Source organism: Anoplophora glabripennis, unplaced genomic scaffold (genome assembly GCF_000390285.2).
Source record: "Anoplophora glabripennis isolate ALB-LARVAE unplaced genomic scaffold, Agla_2.0 scaffold276, whole genome shotgun sequence".
NCBI classification, from domain to species: Eukaryota; Metazoa; Arthropoda; class Insecta; order Coleoptera; family Cerambycidae; genus Anoplophora; species Anoplophora glabripennis.
In genome coordinates, this window is record NW_019416521.1 from 109,657 (window position 1) to 123,745 (window position 14,089).

At 32.7% G+C, this 14,089-nt stretch overlaps 1 protein-coding gene across 1 annotated transcript in view; it reads right to left on the reverse strand.

Moving 5' to 3' along the window:
• Positions 1–1,632: 1,632 nt before the first annotated feature.
• Positions 1,633–14,089, reverse strand: part of LOC108907557 — a 14,593-nt gene continuing 2,136 nt past the window's right edge. The window contains exons 2-4 of the mRNA XM_018711295.2: positions 12,564–12,995; positions 4,928–5,752; positions 1,633–2,177 (exon numbers count right to left, since the gene is read on the reverse strand). Coding sequence (XP_018566811.1) covers positions 1,734–2,177; positions 4,928–5,752; positions 12,564–12,995 — 1,701 coding nt within the window. The 3' untranslated portion in view covers positions 1,633–1,733. The remainder of the gene's footprint in view (positions 2,178–4,927; positions 5,753–12,563; positions 12,996–14,089) is intronic.

Consider the following 14,089-nt stretch of genomic DNA (forward strand, 5'->3'; position numbering starts at 1 on the left):
GCACTGTGTATACTCATGTTGGGTGGGAGATATAAAATTAGCATAGAAGTGATAATATTTCTCGGTTGTGACTGGAACTAAAGACATCATTATCAATTTGCTAAAAATAAGCAAAAATAATAAATTACAATACTTTACATTGTTTATAAAACTATAAACTTATAGCACCCAATAACTTTAACAGAGAAACTTAATACAAATAAACGTGTGTAACATAAAAACAACTCATTGCAAGAAATCAACACTTTTTACAACTTAAGGAGGTATATCGGGGTCCGAGGGAAGTGAGGATCGCAGGGGGGGTCCTATGCTTTTCATATGGGACTAAAACCCACTGCCAACTTGAAGAAATTAAATTCTATTGAAATTATTTGCGATAAACATTATCTATATAGCAAAGAAATCTACTCAATATGCACATAACATACATATTGAAAATTAACAACATAAAAATATCATATTTAAGTAGTTTTAAATTATATTTAATGAACGCATAAAGACTATGTAGATGTGGCAACAGCGCTAATAATTGACTAGCAGTTGTACACACTGCGAACCTACAGACCTCGGACATCGGAGATATTGCGCGTCAAATTCGGGTAAAGATGCGTACGCGTTCAAAAATGTATTGTGTGTAAACTATGTACAATATAATTATTATATATAGCAAATATATCGTATTATCCTCGCGAAGATTTGTATCCTTTATTTAAAATCCGTAAATCATGTGAACTGGTAAAACAACGAGAATTATGTTAATTTAGTTCTAAAGAAATGAAATGACACTCGCGCCCATCTCTCGTCCAAGTCAAAGAAAATGTTGGATGCAATTTTGAAGGTTCTGTGATAGAAATTACATTATTACTCACTGTTCGTGTTTTTAATCTCTATTTTAGTAATGTTACAAAAGTTTTGCAACTATAACTAATTTTTTAGATATAAAGTTTGCTGAGAAATATTTATGTTCCTTTGTTATTCCGTACAAATGCTTTTATCTCAAGTATTACTAATTATATTAATCAAGTAAAGAAAACTTTATGTAACCCTAAATATTGCTGGGTAATGATTACGATGTTTTTATAAACCATTAAATATATTAAAAGGATTTATCAACCGTATTTTTTATTCCAATAAATATATCACAGCTTCCTAGTCTTTTCTAATTAATCTATTTTTTTGAAAACATTACAAAAAAATCATCTGTTGTGGATAATCTATTGTTGATAACAATGTACATGGGATTTAGGAAAAATGTATATGTTTGAAATCAATTTCATTTTTATCAAGTCTTTCAAATGTAGGTATTCCCTCCTTGATGTCAGCTGATTGCGACGTTGCCACATTAATTCGCAAGTCAGACAGAAATGCAATTATTGGTTTCTGTTTCTAATTAATACAGCTGTACTATGTTCAAAACTTACATTAGTTTTACATCAAAGATAAGATAATACTGTGTACTATCTATGGAAACGTTTTGTTTCGCAATTTCTACATTTTTTTCTCAGTTATGGGCAAAAAAAGAGCCGCACTGTCCATCTTCGCCATATAAACCTATGTTAAATGAACAACTTTCGACAACAATATCTCAAAATCTAGATTAAAAAAAAATTTCAAAAAAATATGACGCACAGAGGCAGCACTGGGTACTACGCTATATAAATTTCAAGTACATCTGTGCATTTGAGTAAACCCGATATACCTCCTTAAGGAATATAGCTCGCAAATAGCTTTCGTTACATTAAATAATCATTTTCATATAAATGTAAAATTATGTCCCTTGTCCTTTCCTTATAAGTTTTCTCATCATACCCAGCGCCCTTAAACTTTTCCATAACCTCATCGACGTCCGCCGTGCTGACGTCGGTAAAATCAACGACCTCATCGTCGTACACAAGCTTTCCTCTCCAAATCGAGAGACCCATAGCAACGCCCAGCTGACAATGCACCTTCCAATCGCCCTTTAAAGCTTCCCAAGGGTATAGTTCGGTTGGATCGCATCCGTATTCCCTAAGGTTTTCTGAAAGGCTGTCGTGGTAGACGTGGAGAAAGTGGTCCAAATCGTCGAAAATTTCCTTTGTACCACCAGAGTACAAGCAGTACGAGAGGTCGCAGACAGGTGATGCCAGCCTGACAAGCTGGAAATCCAGGAATTTCACGTCGATGAGTTTCCCAGAATCCTACAATAAATGTTACACATATTAAAGTTGTGAGTAATTCATCTCGTAAGATTGTACAAGATATATTTAAACTTTTTAACTATTGAAACAAATACTCTGCGTACTAATATAGTCTAAAACCTTGCGATTCAATCAATTTTGACCAATAGTTTCTCAACAACACGGGCTTGATCACCGCTTACACATTTAAGTTTGACTGTATGGTAAAATTTAAAGTAGTATTTAGTGAAGAGTCTTTGTGAGGTATATGATAAATGTATAATAATAAAGTTATTTGTTTCAGTAGCTAGTATGGTGTGTTAATGCTTTCACTGTTAAATTTCTGTGTGATATACGAATCAAGAATGATGAGAATTGAGAACAACGGCGGTTCAGCGGCGAGGTATGAGAATTAAGAAAAAAATCGGTTTTAACGACAGAATTTGAGAAAACAAACCTATGATATCTGTTTATAAAGGTCAAAGGTAACCTCCATATTAATCTCTCCATCCTGTAAAATTTTAATAATATAAATTTTCAAACCGTGCTGTTCTTTATTATTTTGCACTTTGTACATAAAAACATTTTAATGCTGTTTACATATAACATTTATCGTTGTTTCAAAGTTTTCTATGACATTGTACAGCATTATTATATTTTTAAAGTAGTCTCCTATAACGAAAGGTGTGTTCAGACTTGTTTTCAGTAGTAATTATATTGATTACTGCAAATTCATTATCATTTTGTACCTATTTTTCTCAGTCGCCATCATACTTGGCATTGAAATGTATTGGAATCGTGCGGATAATCACAGTAAAAACCTTGCCGGAATACAAGGTGACACATAATTACTTTTGAAAATTTAACCACAACCTCGTATTATAATAAAGTAGTTTACCGAATACATCTTGTCCCAAAATTCTTCGCTATAAAATTACAGACTATACTTATATAGTATATACTTGTACATACTTATTTAATTTATTAATATACAGGGTAGAAGTTTGACTGCCTTAATTTTAACCGATGATAGAATACATTAAAATAAACAAAAAACTTTATTAGACTAGGCGGGATCTGTTTTGGTGTAGATGTTTTATATAGTTTCGCTAATAAAATGATATAACAAAACATAATTTCACTATGCGCGCGCTACAAAACGTATGCTAAACTTATTATTAAACAAACAGTGAAAAAATTGGAAAAAATTCATTTTTTTTTCTCTTTTTTTCAACACAGTTCAAAAACTATTCATTTTAGAGGAAAATAGAAAAGGAAAAAAGATTCGTAATTAATTTTACATAAGATATACCTATTTTCAAATAAAAAATATAACATAATTATTGTAAATATAGCAAAAACAACAAAAAAAAAGTGAAAAATATTACAGTATCAGCGATTTTTTTAAAAGTACTTATATTATAGGTAGGATCTTCATACTTGGCAAAAAAAAATCTTTTTGGTATAATAAAACATCACACCAATTTTCGTTAAAATCGGTCCCATAATTTTTGCAATCCAGATTTTTGAAAATAAATTGAAATTTTTACTGAGCCTAAATGAAGACTTCTAGAATCTTGAAAATTTGTCACATAAAAAAGAGCACTCAAACATTAAAATGCGTCCAGAAAAATTTAAATCCGTTAATTAGGAGAGTTGTGGTAATTGTTTAAATATATGCCTAATTTTTGCGCAAATAAACAAATAGAATAACTTTATAAATTCATTTTAAATATATTTTTTTAAATTTTGCTTTTAAAGTTCTCGGAAAAACGCTTCTGTTTAAAAAAACGTGGTGATTCGTTAATTGGTTCCAGACTACTTTTTAATTTGCTTTACTTTTCTCGTATTTTTCTTTATTCTATTAATGAATATTACTCACATTTATCTAGTTTTTATCCGAACATTGTATTCAATTTGTTTAAACATTCAAAATTTGTTCAAACAATAATTATATAAATAAATTTTTAAAGACATTTCAATGGTGATGAACATGTACTTATTTTGTAATAACGTTGTTTTTCATGTTTATCTTATTCCTTTTCAATGTCTACTGATAAACAGCCCTGTGAATGTAGAAATCTAAATTCACAGGGCTATGTATCAGAACATGAACAAACTTTCGAATGGAATTACGTTGGTCTCAATTGTAGCAGTACTTAATATAACTACAAATTTAGCAAAAGGAAAGAGGAGGTCGGTTAGACTAAAATGCATTTAAATATGCAGTCCATAATTAATAACTGCAGGACAAAATTAAAACCTACCTTTTCAAGGATCATGTATAGATAGACTGAATATCTCTGTCTTGTACAAGTATATTCATTGTTACAGTAAATCAAGTACTGCTAAAATTGGAAAAAATGAAATATTTCCGGTATATTTAGTGACCTCCATGTTTTACTTAAAATATAATCCTACATTCATCTTCAGCCGCTCCAAACATGTAAATATTTTAAAAAATGATGTGTCTTAAAAATAAAGGGATAAAAAATTTCTTTGCGGACTCGTGTAGCTTTTTAATAAAGCAATTTGGTACCGATATATATTCGATCAATTGCATTGTATTGAGCAGTTAATTTTTTTACACTCTATTATGGCTTACCCCGTATATAAGAAATGATTCATTGACAGCATTGGATAAAAACATAATTATTGTTAAATATAACATAATTTATGAAATTATTAACTTGGATAGCAACACTTGTGGAACATTCCATTTTCCACTTTTTTAAATATCGTTTAAATAAAATCCAGTAAAACTAACTTACGTCATATCTGAACATCATATTGTTGCTCCAACAATCGCCGTGGATAAGAGCAGTGTATTTGCCTTTATTAACCAAACTCTCCTTAAATAATTTTGCCCCATCGTCAACATAATGCCTGTACCTTTCAATAATTGCGTCATCTGTGCCTGGCTGGAAATTTTCTAAGCACTGCTCATGAGTATATTTAATAATCTGATCAAAGTTGTTTTTCTCAAGAAAAATTCCAAATATATCGTAACATTCTTCGACTAGCTCAGAAAATTCTTCAGGGTACAAAGCTTTGTGCGCGAAAGATATTGCGTGAAATCTTCCGTACAACTTGAAAATGAACTCAAATTTTTCCCTTTCTACAGCCTTCTTCTTGTCGTGCATCACAAACCCCTGGTATTTCAGATTCTCCAGAACCAGCCTTTCGAAGTTTTCTTCTGAATTGGTAACCAGACATTTCGCTAGGTTGCTAAAACGGTTCGCTTTGGGTATTCCCTCCTGAAATTTCAAAAGTTTCGGCCACACTTTCGTGTAGAAGTAGATCTCGTTGAGGAAAACTTCCCTTATGGGGCTAAAATCTCTTATAGTTTGATCGGAAAAGGCTTGCTTCACCACAATATTCAACTGCTTACCGGTAGTTTTGTCTCGTAGAGAGATGAAGAAGATCTGCCCCAGGTACCCCTCTCCCTTTTTGTTGGAGTCCTGCACAGTGATTTCGAAATTTTCAATGTCTCCGTTCACAGCTTCCTTCACGATCTCGTAAATTTTCGGCGCAACTGCGATATTCATTTTTATCTCGGCACACTCCGTGTTTGAGTTCATCAGTAGAATGTTAAAACAGTGTCAAGGTCGAAACTTACCAGATGCGCGTGGATAGTTTGGCGACTGGTAGGATACTAAATGTTATGTTACAACAATTGAATGCGAATCTCGTTAAGTGACGTGTTATCTACGAAATAACTGTCAGTCCCATAAACATTCTCTTAAGTGAAATTAATGTTGACAAATATTACGTAACATTGATTTAGTCGTTCAAGGAAATACCGCCAAGTTATATTTAAACAGATAAACAGAAGTATTCATAGAATTGCCAGAATGGTAGATAACGTTAATGAAATTGAACAATTTTAGAAAATCGTATAGAACTATTAAAATGTATCTGATTATGTACAGGGTTATTTGCAGAAAACAATTATGGGCGAAAGTTAGATAGATCTACTTCTCGTAATAAGGGAGATATAGCCAAACGAGTATGCTAACAATAAACTCTTTAGACTCTCTTGACCAATCTCTCTTACATGTATTGGATGGAGACAAATATTACATACCTTATAAATGGAGTACCCCAGAGGTCGGTATTGAAACCAATTTTTATATTATATTAATGATTTGCCAGCAACTCTAAATGGGGTAGGTAAATGTATTCTATTCGCTAATGGCACCACAATTATAGACAGAGGTAACTCAAATGTGATGTTTACAGATAAACTCAGATAAACATAAACATAAAACACACCACAGAAATGAGAGAATGATGGGTTGATAAATCTGAGCCAATAAAACTGTATAATAAATTCACTAATTATTACATTCAGGCAAAGAATATGAACATTAATCAATTTGTTAAACTTGCTAGAGATGAGTTACTCAAGAAATGTTTCTTCACAGTAAATGAATATATCGATTATTTAAATGGATGTGATTGTAGATCAACCACCTAAATTTATGACTTCAAATGTACTAATGTATGTAAACGTGGTCAATAAACTAACTAACTAACTAACTAACTATATCTATGCAGTATTAAGGAAGCCCCCTATCCAAATATGTACATATATAAATATATAGAGTGTTAAATTATAATTATGTAACTAACCTCAATATTGCTGTAGGTGTATAATTACAAACGGTTGTAGGTTTATAACTATTATTGCAGGTTTATAATTACAAGGTTACAAATGTTATACCTAGTTTCTAGTTACAAAATTAAACATATTTGTTATTGTTCAACTGATAACTATAAAATCATACAGTGTATCCCGAAATGCAACAAAATTTGGTCACAAATTCCGAAGACAAATTTAGGGGACCTGTATTTTTTATTTTCACCAAATGGACCCCTCTTTCGGAGTTACAACCCCTTGAAATAGACGCCTAAGAATAGTCTTTTTTATATCTCAGAACCCTGTTGTACGAGAATCACTAAATTTAGTACACAGGGTTTATATGGCATGCGGAATCTGATAGTGCTACGCTTTTTGGCGAGGAACTCTCTTAATACACTTTTTCGTAGGTAGAATTCATTATTTTTGTTGTATTTATCTATAAATGTAAGCTTAATCTGTCGTAAAAACAACTAAATTAAATAATTATTTTCATACAAATGTAAAATTATGTCTCTAGTTCTTTCCTTGTAAGACTTCTCGTCAAACTTGGTATCCTTAGCCTTTTGTATGCCGGCGTCTTCCGCAGCGATATCAGTAAAATCGACATTTTCCCCATCATATACAAACGTTTCTCTCCAAATCAAGAGACTCATTCCAAATCCCATTTGACAGTGCAGTCCAGTCATCCTTTAAAGCTGCCAAAGAGTACAATTCGTTTGAATCGCAAGCGTAGGACCTTAAATATTGGTTATAGCGAAAAAATTAAAGAGATCAAAATTGTAGAAAATATAATTTTTTCCAACTTTATTTATGTACATTTATGTCGTAAAGCTAATAACAAACGAGATAATTCAAAAATTATATTTTGTCATTATTTTCCCCCTTAACTTGAAAAATATCGATCGCACGATAAAATTTGTAAATAAAGAAGTTGCAGAAAATCACATTTGCAACAACTTAAGTCCTTACCATTTTTGTTGTAAAGTTGAAAATGGCCGAGATATTGAGCAAAAATGATTTTTCCTTAAATTCAAGATGGCGACTGATGCAGAGATGGAATTCAGTCGCGATTCTGAATTTACACTACAATTGACCTCCCCTAAAAGTTAGAATAATAAAATTGTGGTCCGTAATTTTTTCCCGGTTAAGCCCTTTTTATGTCTAATCCGACTGGACTATGCTGCATAAAGCAGTGCAACAGTTGCTTCTACCACAAGATCAGCCTTTACATCTAGTTTGTTTGCAGTTGACAACAAAGGCAGGATTTCCCTGTTACATTTTAATGTTTAGCAATGGAATTTATAATTTCTACAATCCGATAAGTGGTTTATTGAAAATTATCTTCATACTGGGCGTTATAATATTTTGAACATCGTTTTATCATTTATTTTTGAACTAGCATTGTGAACAATTTCTTAACAAGACCTTCTGTGTTTGCTGAACCAGTTGACTGGAGAACATAATTTGAACATTATAAAAAATTACTGGTTTTATAAGTAATTATTTTCTTTAAAAGTTGTTCTATTTGGATCTCACCATATTTAACAATAATTTAATATTATGCACAATTTACATCATTATGTAACATGTGGCACAGTTCCATTGAACTGTGCCACAATTTCCTTGTTCTATAGAGTGTCTCTGAAAAGAATTGACACACTTGACCACAGGTTCCTTTAATGAATATTTGAATGACTATTTAGCCTAACTTACCTATATACAAAAGCGCACGCCTACTAAGACATAACCTTCTAAATGCAATAGAACAGATAATCTAGTTTTTTCAAATAATTTGAAAACTATTTTTCTTAGAAACTTCAAATTTGGTGCACTTTTTTATAAATACACTGAGCTCGTAAAGTTTGGAATAAATTCGATAAATCGTTATTGAAGGGTTTTGACAGGAAATCCTCGGACACGTCAACTTTAGTTTATAAAATGTCACTTTTTTCAGCCATCGACTTTTGTTTTGTTTTGTTTGTTTTTGAGCTATGACGTCATCGGCATTTTTTTTAAATGGCAACCCATATTTTTTTCCACGGATTTCGATAGAGCACATTTTTCTGAGTGCGAATATGTCAAAAACGTATGACCTTCAAGATGGAAGTTTTCAAGATAATAGACAGTTTAAGTTGATTGTAGATGATCATGATACGAATTTGATCATCCGCAACGGTCAAATTCTACGTATACGTCCACGCATCGGACACAACTTAAACTGTCTATTCGGTTCCAAAGTTTCAAGAATGTACCATGTACAAGGTATCGGGTGGGTCAAGTTTTTTAATAGCTTATCGAACATTTTAAGAGATTTTAGGGGTAATTTGTTTAATTTTTTAAGTAATAATCAATCAACAACAATTTTAACAAATGAAAAAAGGTTTCTGTACAAATGATAAATAATTAAAGTAAACAAGAAAATCAGAGGAAATTTTCAAAGTGACCTCCATTCACTTCTTGGCAATATCCCATTCGCCACTGAAACTCCTGCAGAACCTTATGAAGAATATCTGGTTGAATGGCTCGAATTTCATTGCGAATTCTGTCCTTTAATTCTTCAATGGTATTTGGTCTATTGAAGTAGACTTTGCTCTTTAAATAGCCCCATAAAAAGTAGTCTAGGGGAGTGAGATCCGGAGATCTAGGGGGCCATTCGATAGTTCCTCTTCGACCAATCCAACGGTTAGCAAATATTTGGTTTAAATAGTTGCGAACGATCACTGCAAAATGAGGAGGTGCACCGTCTTGTTGGTACCATATCGTGTTATTGGGCAGATCGGGATCTACGTCATTTGGGTAAAGCACCGCAAGTGCAGGGACTAAAACGTCTCTTAAAAATTCAAAATATTTTTCACCTGTTAATGCGCCTTCAATGAAAAATGGACCCAAAATGCGGTTAGCAACAAGGCCAGCCCAAACGTTAACTTTTTGTGGAAACTGACTACGAGTTTCCATTTTCCAGTGTGGATTTTCAGNCAGAGCTCGTAAAGTTTGGAATAAATTCGAAAAATCGTTATTGAAGGGTTTTGACAGGAAATCCTCGGACACGTCAACTTTAGTTTATAAAATGTCACTTTTTTCAGCCATCGACTTTTATTTTGTTTCGTTTGTTTTTGATGTATGACGTCATCGGCAATTTTTTTAAATGGCAGCCCATATTTTTTTCCACGGATTTCGATAGAGCACATTTTTCTGAGTACGAATATGTCAAAAACGTATGACCTTCAAGATGGAAGTTTTCGAGATATTCGGTTCCAAAGTTTCAAGAATGCATTATACAAGCGATGACAAAATACTAATCATTTATCAAGGAAGCGCTGGAAAAATTACAGTTTTGATAGTTGAAGTTTGTCCTCGCAAGTTTGTGTTTTATTTTAAGTTGATTAATCATTATTCTATCAGAATTCATTTTATTTGAAAATGGTCCGTCGTTTGAGTGAAAGGGAAAGAATCGAAATTTTTATGATCAGTTACGGAGCATGAATATTATGTCAAAAACGTACGACCTTCAAGATGGAAGTTTTCGAGATAATAGACAGTTTAAAACACAAACTTGCGAGAACAAACTTCAACTATCAAAACTGTAATTTTTCCAGCGCTTCCTTGATAAATGATTAGTATTTTGTCATCGCTTGTATAATGCATTCTTGAAACTTTGGAACCGAATATCTCGAAAACTTCCATCTTGAAGGTCATACGTTTTTGACATATTCGTACTCAGAAAAATGTGCTCTATCGAAATCCGTGAAAAAAAATATGGGTTGCCATTTAAAAAAATTGCCGATGACGTCATAGCTGAAAAACAAACAAAACAAAAAAAAAGTCGATGGCTGAAAAAAGTGACATTTTATAAACTAAAGTTGACGTGTTCGAGGATTTCCTGTCAAAACCCTTCAATAACGATTTATCGAATTTATTCCAAACTTTACGAGCTCAGTGTATATAAGGGCAATGTAAATATTGAGATGAAAATCAGAGCAAATTAAAATTTAAATTAAATTTTTATTTAAAAGACAAAGCGGTAAAGATAATGGTTGAAATGGTTATTATAAAATTAAGAAAATATTTGATTAAAAAAAATTGTTGTTAGTATTGAATAAGTACAGGATGTTCTCTTTCTAGTGCCCGTGCGCCACTGGTTATCCCATAACTTTTTTGTGCGTACGTCAGTGACGACAGAATTTATATTTTTAAAAATAAGCACTATTTTAGAAGATTTTTTGCCTCTTACTTTGCCAGGATTTTTTTCCAACACTCTTTGCATGTTTTCTTCTATCGTACTACTGACTGCCCAGTCAGTAGTACGATATATTATTGGCATCGTATATATTTTTTTGTACATCCATTATATCAAATTATTCATTTAGGGATAGTCCATGTGGTTCCAATTTACGGAATTACGGAACTTGGGGCTCTCTGGTTTATTTAATGGAATATTGCCTGAAAGAAAAGCGTCTGTAAGTTCACAAAAAAATAAAGTCTTCAGCGATGGAGGAGGCATGGCTCTTCAAATGTCTTGTCACTTTAGTTTTGTAACAAGAATTTATAATGCGTTCACACACAATACAAAACAGGTCATTTGCTTTAATACGTATGTCCCTGCAACCTTCGGGATCACTCTCAAACCACATTTGAAATAATTCCTGTATATTTCTTCTCTCTTTTGGCATTTTACTTTACTTTTCCCCCCAACTAATAGTTGTTAATGTAAATTATAAATAGTTGTTTAAATACACACGACGAATACAATTTACAGCAGATGTAAAAAAGAAAGATATCGATGCGACACCAACTACTACAAGGTTCCGTAAATAACTGAACAGTTGAAACGCGAGTCAGCTGTGAAGGCCACCGACCCCTGTGCCGGCTCTGTTAGACTCTGCACGTGCACTAAGCCCAGTGATAAAATACATTCTCTGGATTACAATGGTATTAGGTTTATAAAATTATATCCCGTATTACTCTCAGATAATGAGTTCATAAAACGTTTATGAGAATATTATACGAAATTTTGCAAATCATAATAAACATGTTGGATAATTTTCTACGCAAATTAGAAGATTAAATTCTTTATATTAAACTGTCTATTCATTGCATATAAAGCTCCTTTAGATTTAGTTACTTCGTTTTGCTATTCATTCGTTTCGGAGTTTCTATTGTACAACAAAACATAATTGTAAATATTCTTTTTCACTGAACTGTTTTGTTGTAATGAAGTAAATAAATATTTAAAAAAATAGTGCTTCATATGTAATGTATATTATTTGGAAGTACTGAATGATTTGTTATATTCTACCCAGTATATTAGAAAATGCTAAGGATGTGAGAATTCAGTACATTTTTGTCGCTCAGTAGTCTTAGTTTTCGTGTTGCGCACGAACCGCGAGCACACGGCGCACCCCGTACTAATCTAGAGAACTTGCTGCAAATGCGCGACGCGCGCTCGGAGCGGAGCGCAGATGTATACACACCTTTAGATTTTAAAAAATTTTTGCTACTCAGTTAAACGAATATCCGATCAAATAAATTTAAATTGGAACTAAAAATGAGCATGATTTAAATGTAGAGAGAATAGCTAAAATTCACTACACGATTGAGTAATATTTTGTACCTCAATAATAAGTCTAATGAGTCCATTATTTTTGTTTTTATTTCTTTCTAAATTTAACAATACAAATTTATTTAACCAAAAACTATTTACAAAAATAATAACAGTATTTTTTAAATACAAATCTTACTTAATAAAACCCTGATTAAATCAAATAATCATTTTCGTACAAATGCAGCAGTATGTCCCTAATCCTTTCCTTGTAAGACTTCTCGTCAAACTTAGCATCCTTGAACTTTTGCATGTCTTGATCGTCTTCCGCCGCAAAATCAGTAAAATCAACAGCTTCGCCATCATATACAAACTTTCCTCTCCAAATAATGAAAGCCATACTAGCCCCGAATTGACAGTGCACCTTCCAGTCATCCTTTAAAGCTTTCAAAGGATATAGTTCGTCTGGATCACACCCATACGCCCTGAGACTTTCTGAAAGGCTGTCGTGATAGACTTGGAGCAAGTGATCCAAGTCGTCGAAAGTTTCCTTGTTACCACCAGAGTATAAACAGTAAGAAAGATCACACACGGGAGATGCCACTTTGACAAGTTGAAAATCCAAGAACCTTACGTCGATGAGCTCCCTAGAATCCTACAATAAATGTTACGTTATACTTGAAGTTTTTTTAAAAAAAGCAAAATAGTGGAGAGTAAATGGAAATGATAACACAAAGGAACCGTTAAAGAATGATGTAAACATAGTAATATCAGTACAATAACCAAAGGTTTGGATGTTTGTGTAAGAAAGAGATTTATGAGTGAACTAGTATCGTGAACAACTTCTTAACAGGACCTTCTGGTTGCCAAACCATGTAACTGGAGAACATTGTTTGAACTTTATAAGAATTATTTGTCCTTTGTTCTTGAAGAAGCACCTTCGATGTATCAGGAATTGTGGAATTTATACAGGGATGGCCAAAAGTACGGAATAAAATTCATTTCTTTTGAATGAGTAATTTTTTTTAAAACGCCGGAACACGTTAACTGACTTTGATTTTTTCCCATCTTTCGGTTATATAATAATTAATTTTTCTTCAACCCCCTAACCCCCAGCTACCCCTACTTTTTTTTCAAATGAAAACATAAGGCATGAACGGACTTGTTGAAAAGCTTATAGAAAACCGAATCCAACCATACCAAATAAACAAGTTTTATTTTTTCAATAACAAGGTTTTTAGGGTTGTATAAACCACCTACTTAACAAGTGAAATAAAATTTAATTATTCAGTGTTATCCTCCATGAATTTGCACAGAATAAAATAACAAATTTGAAACTGTACCTATCACTAAAGCAGAAAATATATATTTTTCATGTTACGTACTTTTTTCAAATGAAGCTAAGTTTTATTTAAATGGAGTGGTTAACAGGCACAATTATCGCTTTTGGTCCCAGGAAAATCCACACTGGAATGCGAATCGCATACGCAGCATCCACAAAAAGTTAATGTATGGGCAGGTATTATCAACAACAGAATCTTGGGTCCTTTTTTGAAGAAAATCTTACTGCCGCACGCTACCTGGATTTCCTAACATTTGACCTGATACCTGCTCTAGCTGTGATTTTCCCTCATGAAATTGATCCAGATATACCGAATGAAAGAATTTGGTTCCAACAAGATGGCGCTCCCCCACATTTTGGTATTGATGTTCGAAGATACTTAGATGAAATGTTTCCAAATCGCTGGA